At 37.3% G+C, this 20,861-nt stretch overlaps 1 protein-coding gene across 1 annotated transcript; it reads right to left on the bottom strand.

The window, feature by feature from the left end:
• Positions 1–15,045: 15,045 nt before the first annotated feature.
• LOC145058644 (uncharacterized) lies at positions 15,046–20,443 on the bottom strand. Its single transcript, XM_079006533.1, has 16 exons — positions 19,563–20,443; positions 19,369–19,455; positions 19,077–19,281; positions 18,849–18,981; positions 18,612–18,704; positions 18,444–18,525; positions 18,290–18,349; positions 17,974–18,026; positions 17,718–17,884; positions 17,346–17,635; positions 16,133–16,435; positions 15,988–16,055; positions 15,855–15,911; positions 15,676–15,769; positions 15,451–15,591; positions 15,046–15,370 (listed from the first exon to the last, which is right to left on the bottom strand). Exons 1-16 carry the CDS (start codon positions 20,166–20,168, stop codon positions 15,290–15,292), a joined length of 2,520 nt encoding a protein of 839 aa, XP_078862659.1. The 5' UTR covers positions 20,169–20,443; the 3' UTR covers positions 15,046–15,289.
• Positions 20,444–20,861: the final 418 nt, after the last annotated feature.

The following is a 20,861-nucleotide window of genomic DNA, read 5'->3' as shown; positions in this document are numbered from 1 at the left end:
TTGTGTTGTAGTCCTTCCACGTATGCCACCTTCCTTATAGTGAAATCACCATTGGTAATCATTCCATAGCCTTTTATGGTACCGAAGGAGTTATTTCCAAATTTGACATTTCCACCATTTGAAAGAGACCGGTATTCCCTGAGCTCTTCTTTCCTCCCTGTCATGTGACGCGAGCAGCCACTATCAATGTACCATTCTTCGTCAAACTACTCATCACTGATAACCTGCAAAAGTTAAGCAGATTTAGGAACCCAAAGTTTCTTGGGTCCACGTGAGCCTTTCACAGGTACAGGAATAGTAAGAGAGATGTTAACATGATATGTTCGTTTTATTAGTGTTGTTTCATCTTTCTTTTTTATGGTAAAAACTTTGATTTTATTAGGATTAGGTGCGTTCGGTTTAGACTCAGATTTAGACACTGAAACCTTCTGTTTCCCTTTTTGTTCAGCTGAAGATTGAGATTTTTGAGAAGGAACAGAATGGAATTTAGAACGAGGTGGAGAGGAATTGGAAGAATTAGAAGAATTAGATGAGTGAGAATGAGAAGGCTTAGATTGAGATGACTTCTTGGCTGGAGACTCTAGGTGACCCTTTTGTTTTTGATCATTGGTGGGACTGACCTTAGAGTTTTGATCTCTTTTGATTTCAGAACTGAGCCTTTGCTTTCGGTTGGTTTCGTTCTCTGAACCGAACCTTTGCTTTTGGTTGGAGTTATTCTTAGAACCGAACCTTTGCTTTCGGTTGGTTTCGTTCTCTGAACCGAAACTTTGCTTTCGGTTGGTTTCGTTCTCTGAACCGAACCTTTGCTTTCGGTTGGAGTTATTCTCAGAACCGAACCTTTGCTTTCGGTTATTGTGGCTCTCGTGCATTTCACCAGGATTTTTCTCATACTTCAGGTTGTTGTCTTGATGTGAAAAATAAGCATTCTGGGATTGCCAGAACTTTTTTCTTTCAGAGAGATTCTTCCTGTATCTCTGATTCCTTTGACGTTTCTGATTTCTCATCTGCTTTGGTTGATGATGGATGTTGGCTTTCATTTTTGGTTTCTCTTTGGTTGGTTCACTTTCAATTGAGGAAGTTTCACTAGATGGAGTATCTTCTTTTGCCGGACTTCCATTTTCCTGAGGAATGTCAGTATCTTCTTTTGCCGGACTTCCATTTTCCTGAGGAATGTCTTTCGTACCACTAGTACTTGGCACATCAAAATTATCTGGCTTGTTCAAGGGTTCTGGTATGTATCTACCTTTACTTTTCCATGAGGTCCTTTCTGATAACCCTACCGTTTCATCAGCATTATCGATTGGAGCGGACCAGAAAAACTCATCGCAGCCATCAGCATTGTCTTCGTTTACAATTGCTGTGAGTTCAGCAGTCTGATGTTCGGTTACTCCTGTGACCTTGTATACTTGATTTGGAGAGGTCCTAACCTTTTGATACACAACGGCCTTCTCCGCTAGGATCGAGGACTTTTGTTGGGACAATCGAGCGAACTCCACTGAATTTTCTGAAATTAGATTCTTGTGGTTTTCAGGTTCGCTTTTCACAAATTCTGAGCAGTCAACCGTGTCCTCTACAGAAATTTCACTCATATTGTCATCCTCATTGAGCTCAGATGCATTTTCAACATCAATTTTGTTTTCTGAGCTCAAGTTGGAGTTTAAGGAGTCAAATTTTTGTATGGTTTCGGTTCTCAGTTTCAGTCTATCATTTTCATCCAAAAGGTTTTTAAGCATGTCCTTATGGTCCTTGGATTTAATGAAAGATTCTATTTTATCCAGTCCATACATATAGGTCGGATTAACGTCCTCAGATGATATCACACTCTCACAATTATACGCTTCAGCATCAATTTCATCCTCCTTAAACTCAAGGAAGGGCAAAATCATGCGATGAATATTTTGTCCTATTTCACAATCCAAATGAAGCTGAGTAATATTAGAGTAAAGACGTTTAGCAATCATACAAAAAACATTTCGCTGTTTCAACAACTTTAAATTGTCTCTTTGTAAATAAATGTTTTCATCTTTTATTTTGACTAATTCCGACTCCTTCAATTCGATCCACATGCGCCGTTCCTCACTCTTCTAAGACACCCTGCTTAATTGATCAGTTAGGTTAGAATTGGTGACCCGAGTTTGAGTTAAACTACTATCTAGATGAGAAATTCTTGAATTAACACTTTTTAGTTCTTTTTCATATGAGCACTGTGGAACTTTAAATGAAACAAAAACCGATTGTACCTTCTTGATCAGTTCATCGAGCTTGTTGAACTGCATGCTGAACGGTTTGGTTGTAAAGCACATATCCTGCTGCTCCTTCGGTTCATTGCTTCCACCATCAGTGTTGTATCCCCTCATCCGAGATACGTCAGACACCATCAAGCACCTTCCTCCACTGCTTTCCTCTTTTGCCACACAAGCTTTTCCATGAGACGGCTTCCTCACTTCATCGTCTTCAGAATCGGTTGACCAAACCTCCACGCCACCGAACTCGTCATCAACAACTGAACCCTGCACAATTAGAGCATTCATAGAAGGGTTAGCGGTAGATTTCTTCTTCCTTATCTCATCAAGCTTTTTCTGCAGCAAAGCTTCCTCATCCTTTTCAGCCATCTTTTTGAGGACACAATCCTTTGCATAGTGGTTCTTTCCCCCACAATAGTAGCAGCTTACTCCAGAATCACCTTCTGCCTTCGGTTCCTTCTTAGACTCTTCAACCTTCGGTTCATCTTTAACCTTTTCTGAGCTGTAACTCCCCTGCCAGTTTCGGTTTTTGTTGTTGGGGAATCTCTTCTTGATGAACCTCTTGGGGTTAGACACCATCATAGCATAATCTTCAGACGTGAGGTCATAATCCTCCAAGTTGAGGTCTTCGTCCTCCATTACAGCTTTACTTTTGGACAGGAGGGCCAACGAACCTAGGCTTGAAACCACATTCTTTTCCTGCAACACAATCTTCTCCTGAGATTTGAGAATACCCACCAGTTTCGCCAATGAATATGATTTAAATTGCTTGTGGACTTTTACAGTTGACACAACTGCCCTCCACTCTAATCTGAGACCATTTAAGAACGTAAACTTCTGCTCAATAAGCTTCCTTTCAATGTCATGTTTGATCATCTTGCTAAGAAGATGATTGAAGCGGTCGAACGTTTGGGTCACGGATTCATCGGCACCTTGCCTAAATTCACCAAACTCAGACAAGAGTAAGGTTTGAATTGAGTGTTCAAGATCCTTGTCTGTAGAGTACAATTCACGTAGCCTGTCCCAAATCTACTTTGCCGTCGTGCATGAACTCACCAGCCTAAAAGTGTCGGACTGAAGGGCGAATCTGATCAATCTTAGCACCTTGATATTGCATTGGAATTTATCTTTTTCATCTTGCGCAATATCTTTAACATCCTTTAGGAGATCATTATACTCCTTTTGAGTTTTAATAATCCTTGAAGTTGCAGAGTGAGAAAACGGTCCATTAACAATTGCTTCCCAGATGAGGTATCCATTATCCTCAGATCCTATAACATAGTCTTCAAAGTGATGCGCCCAGACTTCATAATTGTGGGTGTATAGGATGGGAATCTTCGTTATTGATCCGATGCTGTTTGAAATATTGATGGGATTCGATTGCGACTCGTCCATAATGATCGAATAACCTGTTCAAACAATAAATATCAAGATACGTCAATAATGAGATGACGGCTCAATAAATATCAGTAATTGCGGAAAACCCTAATTGAAACCTTTTTCACAGAAAAGAAGTGTATCGATTACACAGCCTCCTGCTCTGATACCAATTGATGAGATTAAAACTTAATCTTGAAGATCGATTAGATCTTAAACAGGTAAAATAAAGATTAAACAGCAAGAACACGAAAACAATAAACAACTCAAGAATGAATCAAACGTGTCGAATGATTATAAAACAACCCTCAGAAGAGCTCGATCAAGAACATCAACTGTAGAGGGTTAAAAGGTTTACAGGAACGATGAAGAAAATCAAATCTATCGTAATTCTCTCTATTGTATTCTAGATCGTTAACCTAATATGCATGCAAGCATATTCTTATATAGTAAACCTAACAGCTCACGGTTGGACAGGCCCAAACCGGAGTACAAAATAATTGGACTTTTAACCGAGCCCAATGACGCAATACTAAACGAATCTGCAACCCAACAAAAAGTAATACATTTAAGTTTTTGAGTAGGTGGAGTGGCTTCGTACAAATTTCAAATAAAATGAAATATAGTTTGAAAGCATTATACTAATTAAAGCATACTAAATAAATCATCTTTTTGATCCGATTGAAATTGTTGAGTTTTTAGTAATTTGAAATATTAATAATCTGGGTATTACATACAATTAATGATTAATTTTTCCAAACACTGCCTAAAGGTTTGTTTTCTTTGCAAATTTGTTTTATTTTTATCTATTTTTGATTATTGATATGTTTGTGTATGAATGCATGCATCTATGTCGAGACAATATGTAATTTGGTTCGGTTGGAATTGATAACAGAGACTTTGAATTGGACCATAGACTTTCAATGCGAAGTGTTTACATATTTTAGTTAAATTTGTAACATCCATAAATTTTACGCCAAATTTAAACATTTTCAATCATAAATAAAAAAACCGTGAAGCATCGTTTACAAAATGTTTTCAAATCATTTTCCATCAGAGTGTCCCAAAAAATCATAACATAAGGACGAGGAGCGGTACGGTCACGCCTTCGCTTTTCCATGGACTCATGAAGTACCTGAAACAACAAACTGAAAACTGTAAGCCTGAGGGCTTAGTGAGCTACCCCCAAAATACCAATACCACACTGACAATACCATATCAGTAATAATCAACCAATCATCATGCATACCGGTCCATCAGCCTGATTGGACCACCCTACCGGGCCTACAGTCTGTCTGAATCTATCCCGAGCCTTCGGCATGACTGGTCCGCCACGTGGGCCTACAGTCTCCCCGGACCGCTCAAAGGATATGTTGGCCTTCAGCACAAAGCAGGACCGCCTCAATCCAACCAACAAGCAAATAACCATGTGCGCATAACTATCATATACTGGCATATACAAACATCAAGCATATCTATCTCACTGATCATAATCATATAATTCTCCTGTAACTAGAGTACCAACCTATCAGGTCACTAACACACCAATCCCTACGGATCATAAAAGCATAACATACTATCTACCTCGATTCCGAACTAACAAATCATAACCACATGCAACATACCATAACAATAACAACTAAAGGGCCGACCTTGGTGCCATAGACCCTATCGATATAGTGAGGATAACTCACCTCGCAGATGTCGACACAAAAGGTAAACTCCAACTCTCGAATCACTTGACACAGGTTCCACCACCTATCATCATAGTACATCATACTCATAAGTCCTTAACCTTACAAGGTACTCCATAAACTGTTGGATTAATGTCTAAGGCCATAACTATAATTCGTAAGACTTGACCCGACCCGACATGGTCCATTTGGGTTGCATGGCATCATGCATTTGGATAGACTATAATGAGAGAAATAACACTTAAGGTTGGTTAATATATTATAAGTTCTAATATATTAATAAGGTTATTTAATTAGTATTGATCAAGAATTAATTTGGAATTAGTTAAGTGATCAAAAGGAGGCTAATTAAATATATGGGTTGATTGTGTAAATCATTCATTATTATATATGTGGGCTTGTGATTTAAGATTCCTTATGTTGGACTAAGTCCATGGGATGACCCATGGATACTCCATGGAGGTTAAAATCCATGGAGCATAAGGAATGGGTAAAGTTATGAGTTACATGGTGTAACCCTAATAGCCACCAAATAAAAGAATCCCATGGCTCAAGAAATCATGCACTAGTGTGTGTGTGTGTGTGTGTATGAGGGCTAGACGATTTCAAGGAGTGTTCCATTTCTCTCAAGTCATTCCATGTGCACTTGATGTTGTGTGAACCATTTGAGGTGTCACACTTGGGGCACTAGGCACTCAAGCTTCATGAAGACAAGATACATCAAATAAAAGGTATGTATTCTATCCATTTGATTACCCAAGTATCAAGTATTGTATGCTAGATAGGGTAATACCTTGGAAGTTCATAATTGCATGTATAATAGAGAAAACATAGATCCAAGGTATTTAGGGTTGCATGTACACTTAGGAGTGTTAGAATGCTCAAAACCCAACAATGATATCAGAGCCTAGGCTTGCTTTCTTGTTATACTTGCAAAATTGGCTGAAAAATCGAGTTTTTATGTTGTCTGCTCAGCAGACTCGCTGAGTCCAAGACAAAATGCATCCAACTCGCCGAGTTGGTTCGTGCACTCGACGAGTTGGACCCCCAAACAACATATATTCGATTGTTTTGGATGGAATTGGACTAGGAACATTACCCTAAGATGTTTTTGGACTTATAAACTTGTTTTTGATGTGGTAATGTTCATGCTAATCCAATTTCAAAGATAATTGTCAATAGATTCATGTTTTGTATTAGTTTAAAGTTTAGACTAATTACATGAAAAATTTTGATTTGAATTATCTTGTTCTTATGAGTTGCTTAGATTAATAGGAAGTTATGTGAAATTTTTGTTTTCAATCCAAATTAATCTAAGAGTTGATTCTAAAATGTGTTTTTGTAACTTTTCCTCAAGTTATATGAAAAGTCACATTTAAGTTTCATAAAGCTCATAAAATTTGGCAATTGTTACAAAAAAAAATGAAGAGTCTTGTCTACAAGTTATGGAGGTTCAAGAGTCACCTCATTAAGTAATAAAATATAACCTTAATTAATTCCATAACTTATAAAATAAAGAAAAGTTACATTCTTTTATTAGTTTAAAGTCTTCCATAACTTGTCCTCAAGTTATGGAACTTGAAGAGTTTTTTAACTAAAACTACTTTAAACACATAAGTTATGGAATTAATTAGTTTTGAATAGTTTCAAAACTTGCCTTCATGTTTTGGAATTTGGAAAAGTTTTCTTTTATGAATACTTTAATTCCAAGTTAGCTCTTAGAATTTTAAAAGTTAAAATTCAACCCTTATACTTTATAATATTATAAGTTATTAATATTTATATATATGTATAAGAGTAAAGTCAGACTTACCATTAGTAGGCCTCATTCACGAAGCTGGTCTATAAGGGGGGTATAAGGTTACTGCCTATAAAATGGCAGTTTAATGGGTGTCCAAACTGCTTACCCAGCAGTTCCTACAACTGAGATGAAAACTCCTGCATCTCTGGTGGTGCTAGTCGGTACGACGCCTTAGCGATAGGGGCTGCACCTGGCACTAGGTCAATCCTGAACTCAACATGCCTCTCCGGAGGCACTCCAGGTAACTCCTCTAGAAACACATCAGCAAACTCCCTCACCACTGGAACCTCAGAAACTGAGAGCTGCTCTCTAACCCGCGTATCTATGACATACACCAAATAACCGGCACACCCGTGTTGAATATACTGCCGAGCCCTGGCTGCCGAACAAAACCCTGATCCCAACCTGGTGCCCTCACCATAAACTACCAGTTCTCCCCCACTTGGGGTTCGAACCACCATCTGCTGCCCCTCACAGTCGATCATGGCACCAAAACGGCTAAGCCAATCCATCCTTATAATCACACATACATCCCTCATGGGAATAGGAATCAAATCTATCGGGAAGGGCACCCCAAAAATCTCCAACTCACATCCCTGGAAGACCGAAGAAGCAGAGACCCCGTGCTTGTTGGCGATCGAAACTCGCAACGGACACTCAAGATCATCTATCAGCACACTGAACCCTCTAGAGAAGGTTTGAGATACAAACGATCGACTCGCCCCCGAGTCAAATAATACCAAAACGGGCAAAGGATTCACTAAAAACGTACCTAATCACAGGTACAATCAATAAGCATAACACGGATACAATAATTGAGACAAAGAATAGAAAACGTACCAGCAACCACATCCGGTGTTGACTTGGCCTCCTCGACCGTGAGCTGGAAGGCGCGACCCTGAGCCTTCGGAGGCTCCACCTTGACTGGCCTCCCATCTCCAATCCTCCCAGCAGCTGGCACGGAACCCTGCGCCGGCATGGCGGCGAGCTGCGGACAATTGGTCTTCACATGACCAACCTGATGACAATGGTAACAAATCCTCATATCTGCTGGAGGGGCGGACTGACGGCAGTCCCTGGTATAGCCCCTCCTTGCCACATTTGTGGCACCCACCTCCTGCTCGACAAACCCCTGAATGAGCCTTGCCACACTTTCCACAAGTGTGGCTCTGATGACCCCCGGACCATGTATCAACGGTTTTAGACCGTTTAGGCGCCGGCTGAGACAGTGCTGGTGCCTGACGCTGCCCCTTCAACTGCAGCTCTATCTTCAACTCACGCTATCGCGCGGCTTCCTGAAGGTCCAGGAGGGTATCACATCGCTGAGTAGACACAAACTGTCGAATATCAGTCTTGAGCATACTCAGATAACGAGTCATCTGAGACTGCTCTGAAGCAAACTCCGGGCAAAACATAGCCTCTCCGTGAACATACGGGTAATCTCCATCACAGACTCCCCATCCTGTCTCAATGTCCAAAACTCCTACGCAAGCCGTTCCCGCTCAATGCGTGGAACATATCGGGTGCGGAACATATCTCTAAACTGCTCCCAAGTAACAGTAGCCCACTGATCATCGGTATACGACCCAGTCGTCAGCCTCCACTAGTCCTTTGCCCCAAGCCTCAGCAGGTTCAGGGCACACCTGACCTTTTGGTCAGCAGGACATGAGCACGTGAAGAAACAACCCTCCACGTCAGATAACCACCTCATAGCCCTAATCTCATCATGTGTACCATCAAACATCGGGGGCTTTGTATTATCGAAGTCTCAGTATTGGAAAGCCCTGCCGACTCCTCCTCCAACCCCTGCCGCGGTTACAGCCGAAGTGGCTGCAGCGGCAACTGTCTCTGCTAGAGCTGCATATCGCTCATCAAAATACTCAACCATCACGGTCTTAATCGACCCAAACATCTCTGGCAGCTGCGCTCGGAACGCGGCAACAATCTCGTCGTGCATGATCTCCCTGATCCTGGCATCCAACTCCTCGGTCCCTATCTGAACCACGGGCTCAGGTGCTACCAGCACCTCCAACCCTCTGTCTCCTGACCCCGACCCCGATCCTGATCCTAATCCTGATCCGGATCCCGAAGCAACACGTCTCGTCACCATCATACTGGAATATATATATATATATATATATATATATATATACAAGTCATCAGATAAAAATCATAATGTCGGGAGACTAAAACCCCAAAAACCCTAGGGGTTGTGATTTCCTTGCTACGCGTATGGGTCATATGCTTTCAGTAGTACGGGCCCATACTACCTTCCACACCTACTCATATTTGTCTCAAGTATCATCACAACGTCCTAACAATATCATCAACATAGGAATGCGCCCAACCCTCACTTCTAGGGGAATACCAAATATCTCGCATCTAGCCTCATCACTTATCACAACTCTCACATCCATGAAACTTCCATCATCCCCTGCAGCGACGGTGCACGCTAGCTGCACGTAACGTTGGACCCCATAGACTTTCGAATATCTAATCCTACACTAAGGTCGAATCAGATATCTACAGTTATGATGTCAATTCCATATACAAGAAACCCTAGGCTAATAGGCATCATATAATCAGGCAAGGCTATCATGCGATTCCTGAAGATCCCTAGCCTAGCACTAGCATGCTGTTCTAACATATCAGAATATCAAATAACTGTATGGTATTTTGGGGTTCACTTACAGGCTCTGGCTGATCGTACCCTCTGCATCCTCCATCCTTATTTTGAAAACCATTTTAAAACTTATGTTCCGAAAATCTCCTTGATTTGAGACTGGATTCACATGAGTGTTCCTCCAATTCACTCAAACCAAGGCTCTGATACCAACTTGTAACATCCATAAATTTTATGCCAAATTTAAACATTTTCAATCATAAATAAAAAACCGTGAAGCATCGTTTACAAAATGTTTTCAAATTATTTTCCATCAGAGTGTCCCAAAAAATCATAACATAAGGATGAGGAGCGGTACGGTCACGTCTTCGCCTTTCCATGGACTCCTGAAGTACCTGAAACAATAAACTGAAAATTGTAAGCCCGAGGGCTTAGTGAGTTACCCCCAAAATACCAATACCACACTGACAATACCATATCAGTAATAATCAACCAATCATCATGCATGCTGGGCCATCGGCCTCATTGGACCGCCCTATCGGGCCTACAGTCTGTCTGAATCTATCCTGAGCCTTCGGCATGACTGGTCCGCCACATGGGCCTACAGTCTCCCCGGACCGCTCATAGGGTATGTTGGCCTTCAGCACAAAGCAGGACCGCCTCAACCCAACCAACAAGCAAATAACCATGTGCGCATAACTATCATATACTGGCATATACAAACATCAAGCATATCTATCTCACTAATCATAATCATAGAATTCTCCTGTAACTAAAGTACCGACCTATCAGGTCACTAACACACCAATCCCTACGGATCATAAAAGCATAACATAATGTCTACCTCGATTCCGAACTAACAAATCATAACCACATGCAACATACCATAATAATAACAACTAAAGGGCCGGCCTTGGTGCCGTACACCCTATCGATATAGTGAGGATAACTCACCTCGCAGATGTCGACACGAAAGGTAAAATCCAACTCTCGGATCACTTGACACAGGTTCCACCACCTATCATCATAGTACATCATACTCATAAGTCCTTAACCTTACAAGGTACTCCATAAACCACTAGTCAACCCCTGGTCAAAGTCAAAGTCCTCAATCAAGGTCAACAATCCATGTTGACCTTAACTCGCCGAGTACCCTTGGCTACTCGCCGAGTTCCGTGAAGTACATTCCAACTCGCCGAGTCATCAGAGTGACTCGTCGAGTTCCTTTGATCCTCGATCAAACTTAAGGTCACATGTCGAGTTCCCTCCTTGCAACTCGACAGATGCACACGCATACATAATCTAGGGAAAACTCATCCGACTCGTCGAGTTGTTCTTCAACTCGTCGAGTCTTATGGTGATCTTCATCGGACTCGCCGAGTTGTTCATCCAACTCGTCGAGTTCATGGCCATCTTCATATGACTCGTCGAGTCACCTTGCGACTCGCCAAGTCCATTCAGTTCCTTTTTTCCATACAGACTTGATTTGAGCCATGCAGCGGCCCCAAATCACAGATCCAAGCTTCTAAGGCATACTTATCACATAAAGTTGCAAACTTTACGTGCATGCATGGCTATAAAGGCTCTAAATGTCTATTTTAAGTTCATAATGACGCTTCAAGTCTAAGAGGGACCTCAATCACAACCAATATAGCAACTTTATGATTCTAGCATCTAAGGAGGGTCCAGATCTGAAGTTACAACCTCAGATCTAGCCCATAGCTCATCCTTTCAACTTAATACTTCACCAAAAACCCTAAAACTCAACAATGGAAGAGATTCACAAGAAGAAAGGCGATTTGGTTACCTCCAGAAGATGATGACTGAGATAAGAGCTGATTTCCACACTCCACATGCTCCAATACCCTTCTCCTCTAAGCCTTCTCTCTCCAAAATCCTCTTTTCAAGCTTCAATCACATAATGACACACACACACGTATTAGGGTTTTAAGGGCTCTCAAAGACTGCAAGGAGGCCAAAAGAGGATGAGGCTCCTTTAAATAGGGGTGCAAACCCCAGGATTTAGGGTTTCATCTGCCAGCTCCTACTCGCCGGGTCCTGAAGTGGACTCGTCGAGTAGGTCACTTAACACGCGGTCTCACCCCGCTGCTACTCGACGAGTAGGTCGACCGACTCATTGAGTAGGGCTTCATCCAATAATTCTTATGTAATTAATACCTGAGAATCGGGACGTTACAAAATTTTGTTTTCAATCTGAGCATAGGTATGTAGTATTTCTACCAAGAGTGTATGTAATGATTAGATTTATATGTAATGCATTTTTTCATAAACTACAAATTTTACAATTAAATATCATACTTTGAATGTCAACATTCTTACCTTATGTTTTTATAAACATGTTTTAAATTATGATCTACTGTTTTTGTGAACTAACAGTACTTTATTTTTGATTTGCTTATCTTTGGTAGTAAGTTGCAATTTCTTGCATATAACCCTCTTACATATTTTTATGTGCGTCTGCTGTTTTGAGAAATGTATGATCACTAGTTCAAGAATGTGTATTGATACTTACAAGAAATTTAATAGATGAACTTTCTTATTTCATTCCAGGAAGATGTTTAAGAGCAGTAAGTCACATGGTTGACACATCATACACTAAATGAATCTGAATGAATCTGAGAAGACTTGGCTGAATCAGGCTACTGAGCCCATTTCTGCTTAAAATTCAGGTATTTATTTATTTTTATAAAACACCTCTGTCAAATGCTTATTATTTTCATGCTTAGAATTCAGTTTTAGTTCATTATGCAATCACTTTAGCTTATTTCCTTTAAATTACAACTAACTTTTTTTTTATCTTTTCAATGTTACACAACAAGTTGGTTATTATTAAATACCTTTTATCATCCTGGCAAAAAAAAAAAAACTTTTTCAAAGATGTGTATAATTGGTTAGTATTTTTCAACAGGTTTAACACAAATTCCATAAATATTGGTAAAAGAAAATATATTGTCTATATTAGTGAAAAGAGTATAGTACGTTACTATTAGTTGTAAAGAAAAGTAAGTACATTGCTATAATGAGTTTAACTTTTGCTATTATCATTAAAATACGTAAGTAAGACATGACCAATTGTATCTGTATAAATAAAAACAACATACTTTCATTTCGTCTCTTTTATAGTGACCATTTATGTAAAATTCATTAAACATATACTATTTATTACAAGGAAAGGACCATTTTTGTAAATTCCAGTAAATAGAGACTATTTTTGTAACTATTATAAAATAGGGACCATTTTTTGTGAATGATAAACTTAAAAAACATTTAAATTCTCATCATTTATTAATGAAAGTACCTACTGATACCCACATATCCAAAACGATTACACAAGTTTCATATTTTCTTAATTGTATTTCTTTGCTTTAAGTTTATTTTCCAATTTACATTGTTATTTATTGCATTTAACCCATGATTGATATAAATACAAGAAATAACAATGTACTATTGTTTGTGTACAACATGCATCGGTTTGATTCTGGTCCTGTTGTTTCTTAAATTAATTTTGATAATGTGGTTCTTTTTTGCTAATGTGGATTTGACATTAGACAAGGCTAAAGACTAAGAACTTTGGAGAACTTTTGATTGACTTTGTACCCACGATTGTTGGAGGACAATGCTCTGATAGGAAGAACAATTATGATTTGAAGCAAGTATGGGAAATAGAAGTTGTATATTAGCCAAATGGTGAGATAATGAGGTTAAGAAGTTGGAGCACGATGCTATCATTTTTATCTAAAATCTAGGTAACAAAGTCACCACCGCTCACACCCAAATCTATATAGACAAAAATTTGGGGGTTTGTATTTTATCTTTTTTATTGGTGTTAATTATATGATTATTCTATTCTATTTCTTATTCCTTTGCTATCTCTTTTCAATAACATTGTTACCGTCATTAATTTGTGCAAATAAAAAAATAAAGAATTCTAAATATATATCTTCTTTTAACTGTTGATTAAGATGTTTGACAGATTATGTTATTATTTCTACTCGTATTGCTAAACTTGGATACAAGTATGTAAATATATGTATGTAACTACATTATTATCGGTTTTAGTTTCTCTATCTTTATACTAGGTGTGAAACTCGTATACTACATGAGTTGATTAAAAATAAAATTTAAAAATGAAAGTATAAACATTAATCATTTTTCAAAATAAAATTTTGAAATAAATACAAACAAATAATGAATAATTAATTCAATTTATATTAATAAAAAACTATTGATATATTTTAAATAATTGTGTTCAATATCCCAATAGGAAAACAACCCTTGGTGGGTAAATTAAAGGTTTTTACTTATATAATTTTTTGTACAAAAACTTACATATATATTTTTAATTTGTATTTACCTAAACACGTCCTTATAATTTATTCTTTTGAAATGTATTTATAAACCAAACATAATTTAATTTTGATATACACAAAAAATTTGAACAAAATATATAACATAAAAAATTAAAATGTAATTATGATATTTGTTCCTCGATTAATTTAATTGGACTATTAATAGCCCAAAATAAGCAAAAATGATTATACCACGTATTGATTCTAATATATAATGTCATATCTAAAATTAAGATTCTAGGAGCATCTATTAGTCAAAAGGTTGGTAATTTATAAACTTCTAAAAACATATTCAAATGATTTTAGAAATTCTAATAGATTTCAAAAACGATAAAGATTTAAAAATTAACTATTACTAATAAGTTTTTTTATTTATATATAATTGACTTCTCTTGGGTAATATTAAATATAATTATATTTGTTTTTGAGAATTAACATATAATAACAAATCTATAAAATCAAATAAACAATATATTTCTAAGTAATAAATAGATAAATATAAACAAAGACTAACAAAGAAAGATAAAAGAAGAGATCGAGGGTTTACTCAATTCGTGATCACTCATCAATATGTTTACATATTTTTTAGCGTTTCTAAATGAGATTTGCACAAGTTAGGTTGATTGATTTTTAATAAGTAATATTACAATATATTTATACTTAAATAGTTAAAAATTATTTCAATACGGCACTATTAATTAAAAGAATATATTTCAATACAACTATGATATAAAATATGAAAAAAAAAATAATAACATTATAGTTATAAAAATTAAAAGAGCATTGAAACTGCACATGCCAACTTATTTCAAAAAAAAAAAAAAAAAAAACTTTACTATGGCATGTTTATTTGTAGTGCTTTGGAGTAAGAAAGGAAAATCTAGGAGGGAAAACATGGGTCTTTCAGATTATATAAAAACCGTTATCACCATACAAAAACTCCAAAACAAAATATATATAGATCTTCCAAAATTGCCCATTTTAATTGGACTATAACAAAACCAAAAAACCAAAAAAACAAAAAAAAAAAAAAAAAAAAAAAAAAACACCACCACCATCTTCTGTACCAATATAAGGGAATAATAATATTTGCTACCACTATAATTTTCCATATAATAATAACAATAATATCACCCCAAAAAACTTCACTATCTATCCACCAACCAACAACTGCCACCTGTTCATTCCTTCTGAACAGGTTTGTAAAGCATCGAGGTTCCTTGAAACACCATCAGCTGATACTTCCTTCTATACTGCTTCAACTGCATCATTCAATTCATACAAGTATAAATATAAATATAAATTATAATATTATATTATATTTAACAATAATACAACAGACCTCTGAATCAGGCATTTTCTGAAACCCGAACTTATTAATCCATATGGATTCAGCCTCATCAGCGGCAGGAAGTGCTAGAATTTTCACATTCAGTGAAGCTAAAAGTTGTTCGATGCAAGAAAACAGAGCTTGAAAATAACCCTACATATACAAAACCAACATTTTAAATTAATAAAATAAATATAATATAATATATATATACTCATCAAATTTATGCTCTCTCACCAATCCTTGACATTCGCTGCTTGTTGCCACTAAAGGTAATTCGGCTACTTCCTCCCCAAATATACGAAAAATGCCAGCAGATACCACTGTTGAGCTGCACATTTTTATAATTTTATAGATTTTTATAAAAAAAGACGTATAAGTTTTTAAAAAACAATAAGAGATGGCTATGGTCTCACTTGACTGTCAATATAGCACAGTACATCCCTCCATAATCCTGTTGTTTTAAGCTTCTTCTGTAATTTGTAAAAAAAAAAAGATTTTGGTTATTAAAAATACTCACTTAACTAAAAAACCAAATCAATGGATTACCCATAAACCATGTGGGGAATCAAATCGAGACGGCTGGTGGTGGAATCAGCAATTGGATCAAACCGATCCTATAATTAGTTATTAAAAAAAAAAAACTGTTAATACTAATTTATAATTAAAGGAAAAGGAAGTATTAATTACTGACATGGAAAATGGCAACTGCTTTGGATAGCAAAACTCTTGTGTCATCAGAACCCATTTTGCCACATAAAAGCCTCCATCTGATGTCCAGGTCAGCACTGGGTTCTAGGCCTTGTTCTGCTTGCTTCTTTTTTATAGCACCCATGGAAGCTTCCGGAAGCATCTTTTGACCACCAGCCACTAGGCTCTCCAAAGATGCATGAATCTCATTGCAATTGGAACAACAAAACCATTCTCCTTTTGGCAATGCTTTAAGGTTGTCCATCTTATGATCCTTCAAGCACCCAACATGGTACTCTTTCTCACACTACACAAAAAAAATCAACTTGTTATAGAAAAACACCATATGAGCAAATTATACAAGATAAAGAGTAAATTACATTTTTGGTCCCTAGGTATAGCTGATTATTTCAATTCCGTCCCCAAAATGTTTTCTAGTGTAATTTTGGTCCCTTACTTGAGGTTCTTGTAACATTTTTAGTCCTTGTTCAAAGTAAACTTACTACCTTTGCGACCAAAATTGGAAAAACTAGCTATACTCCAGGACCAAATAGTCATTTTACTTCGAATTAGGACCAAAAAACATTAACATTACAAAGAACCTCAAATAAAGAGCAAAATTGCAAAATCAGCTACCCTCAGGGACTAAAAATAATCATTTTCTTAGAACATAGACCAAAAACAACACAAGAACCTCAAATAATGACCAAATTAGCAAGAGAAATACCAAATTTGAAAAAAATAAGCTAATGCTCAATGACCAAAATATTCATTTTACTTAGAACAGGGACCAATAAGGTTAAAGTAAGGACCAAAAGTGCAAGAAAATACTTATTATGAGCAAAATTGCAAAAGTAAGCTATAACCAGCCAACTAAAATATTCATTTTACTTGGAACAGGGACCAAAAAGGTTACAAGAACCTCAAGTAAGGACCACAATCACAAGAGAATTGTTTTTGGGACCAAAATTGCAAAAAAATTGTTTTTGGGACCAAAAATGCAAAATTCAGCTACACCCTGGGAACAGAGACCAAAAACTTTACAAGAACCTCAAATAAGAACCAAAATCATGAATTTGAAGTTGTTTCATATGGGTCAGGGACCATATTTGCAACAAAATGCAAACTTAAAGGTGATACTAAATTTGGAGTGAACTTGCAATTTTGGTAAAACACAGGGACCAAAATAGTAATTTACTCTAGATAATAAACAATACCTGATCACATATGATGACAGTTCTAGGACCGAATCCAGTCTTGCTAAAATCATGTGCCCTGCATAAAACACAAGCAGGAGCTCCTTTTTTAGCAGGAACACCAGGTTCCCCAGGCTCAAAATTTTCAACAACACGAATGCAACGTTTTATTTCTTCAATTGAATCAATGGCTGAGATTCTTCCAGCAGCAACTGCATTTTCATTTCTTTCAACAAATTTTTCCTTTTGGAACATGTTTTGGCAGTATTTGCAGTACCATGTACCATTTGGAACAGCCTCCGAGATGCACTCTGCAAGTTGGAAAAAAAATTCATAATTCGCAAATTCAACAAAATGTTAGAAAAGATTTTTAAGAAATAAAGAAAATCAGACCAGTGTGAAAGGCTCTTGGGCAATTATCACAGCATAAAAGTTCGCCTCCATCTGCACAGATGGAGCAGAGGTCATCGTTGTCATCTGCTGAGAATTTTCTGTGTTTTGAGAGTTTGATTGAGAGTTCATGGAGAGAGATTCCGTTTGATGTGTATATGTGTAAGTAACTGTTGAAAAGGAAGTACATGTGGCCAGATTAGATTGGATGATTGATAGAATAGTGGAATATAGTAAAAGGGTAAAATGGGAAACTCACGGTTTGCGACGTGAAGCCCAACCAGCGTGAGCTTCAAACTGTGAGGGGCTGACCTGATTGTCAAGTAAAGGAAGTTAGTAAAGTGATTCCAAAGAGTAAGTTTGGTTAGATAAAAGGGTAAAATGGTAAAAGGGTCATGTTTCATTGGCATGTAGGAATGAAATGAGTTGTTCCATTCCATGATGGAATGAAGAAGAACAACTAGTGGCTATGGAATACGATGGAATCAACCATTCCATTCCTTCTCCAATTCCATCATCATACCAATTACCAAACACTACCTAAGATTTACAATTGAATTTGCACCACCAAGTACCTCAGTGTTACAGCAATAGCAAAAGATTCCAGCCCCTTTTTTATAACCCTCCAACAGTTTCTGCCAACCACAAAAAGATGGATTATCAAGAAAGTTGAAATAATAAACATAAATAAGAAAATATATAAATCCCATTTATTAAAATATAAATTACCTCCCCACGAGCAAAATAAGATAAGGCTGTTCCATCGGGTAACACGTCTTCCTCAAAAACCAGTTTGTGCATACGCAAATCTCTACATATAACAAGTAAAACCACATTAATTTATAAAGATCTAGAAAAAGAAAACAAGAGAAAGTAAAAAAGATAAAAACTACTAACTTTCTTGTTAGCCTTCCCTGGCCCTTGCTTCTTCCAGTACTAGTGATGGCTACTCGGGCAGTAGAATGTGGGGCAGATACTGGAGATGCTGACCTGAATATTTCGAGTATACAAATTATAGAATTGAACTACAAAGAAGAAACAGGGTACTTGGCTAAGTGCTACATTTGAGATACAGAAAATAAACAATCCAGTAAAGATTTGTGTGCATTCATTAGAGGAGGAGGTTGAGAATACCTGTCTCTACTATTATTAGGTAGCTTAGGGCTACATTGGGTCTGGATCAGGGGAGGAGGTTGAGACTCTTTCAAATCCATGCAGGAATCACACAAAAGCATTGTTTTACCACTGCCTGATTCAGGTATGGACCCTATATGTCATCAAGAGATGAGGCGTTAAGAGATGATCCTATTTTACATGCAAGTGGTGTACTCTAGATTACTAGAACATAAATGTATGACTCACCTTTGCAATTTAGACAAAATGTAGGTTTCTCTTCAGATGAACAACCTATTGCCTTTAGAATGGTTTCTTCCAATCCTTCCAATGGAGCAGTTTTACAAGTGTTGAGCACCTCTCTTAGGGTGTTGCCATTACCCAAGTAAATGTACTCTGGTGGCCGCTTATTTGCACTTCCAGCATGCAACTCAAACTGATTAGGAGTGACAACCTACAGTTTAAGATATTAGTAATCAGCATTCAGAATATTTCTCTAAAGCTATAAACAAGAAAATAGAAATGCATGTAACGAACTCACTTCCTTTCCACCGCATGCTTCACAGAAACACAAAATTCCAGCTCCGTTGATTACACCTGGAAGACCTTTTTCTGAATTCCCTCTCACCTGATGAACAACAGTATGATTGATAAGCCGCGATGAAATGGCAACAAAATGACTAGAATTAGGATAGAAGAGGCTTGATTTTCAGTTTATCAGATGTGAATGTTTACCTTTGCGCCACGAACATACCTAACTGGTAATCCTTCGAGCAAACCGGTTTCAAGAAGCTCCTTCAGCTTTGTTGGAAATCTCTTCAGCACAATCTTCTTTGACATTTTTATTTCTAATTTTTTGTCATTGTTGCCATTTGATGGAGTAACAATGGAACTAATCACATTCCCATCCTTCTCTGCGATTTTATCATCCTCGTTGCCGTCTGACTTCCCCGGTTTCAAATCAGAACTAATTATCGTCGACTTTACTGAGCCATCCATTGGCTCTGATTTTACTTCGTTCATTGGTTCAATAACCGCTCGACCGGGATCAACAACGTCACTTTTCGATTCTTCCTCATCCGTATTCGAAATCGTTTCGGCCACTAATTTCTCTGAACAAACCTCGATTTTCTCCTCTTTTCCTTTACCTAGATCGGCAGTTTTTGATTTCTTATTGATAGGTGAAGGCTCCGGCGACATCTGCGCCCTCCGAGCGCGCGTCCGACCACAGAATCCATAATTTTCCGACTGAGATTTCATTGCGAACGCAAATTCTCGTTTCAAACCAGGGCGAATCGATGATAAAAACACGTATTCTTCACCGTCTGTTCCGTTTGCCATTGTAACAGAAAATAATTACAAATTTAAGAATAGAAATAGCAAATCTTTCGGAGAGATTTGTTTTACAGCTGTATTCACAGCGAAAACCCTAAAATTTTCGATTAAAGGCCAAAAACACCGATTTCTATGGAAGAATCGATGAACACGAAATACTATTTTTGGTATTTGGGATTTTAGATTCGATTCTGAATTATAATTTTGTAAGGGTTTGTGTGTAGATAGAAAGGGGATTGAAGCTAGAGGGGAGAGAGATATTTAGAGGGATGCATGCTTGTTCATACACCCTTCGGGTGAAAATAGGAAGCCCCACCAGAAACTTCTTGCGAAGGACGATACTACCCTTTTATTTCTCTTTCAGTCCCTTGAGATTTGGTTTATTTGCTATTGTTTTACTATTAAGTTATGAGTTGCACCCTTAAATTTCATCTCGACCCAAGTTTAGTCCTCTATTTTATAAATGATATCTTTTGCTTTTGGAGCATTTCTTTGTACATAATCTAAAAAATTAACAAGTTAAATGAGTTAAGTAATGGATCAAAATAAGTTAAAATAATTTAGAATGTAATTCATAAGTATATTTTTATTATTTGTTTTATGTCTTACTGGGTTAATCCATGGCCTTTAATCGTTAGGACAAACTTCAAATATTAGATAGACACGGTTAAACTTGTTTTATAATTTCCATGTTATTGT

Source organism: Lactuca serriola, chromosome 6, assembly GCF_051521515.1.
Source record: "Lactuca serriola cultivar US96UC23 chromosome 6, Lser_US96UC23_V15, whole genome shotgun sequence".
NCBI lineage: Eukaryota > Viridiplantae > Streptophyta > Magnoliopsida > Asterales > Asteraceae > Lactuca > Lactuca serriola.
This window is presented reverse-complemented; position numbering and strand designations above follow the sequence as displayed.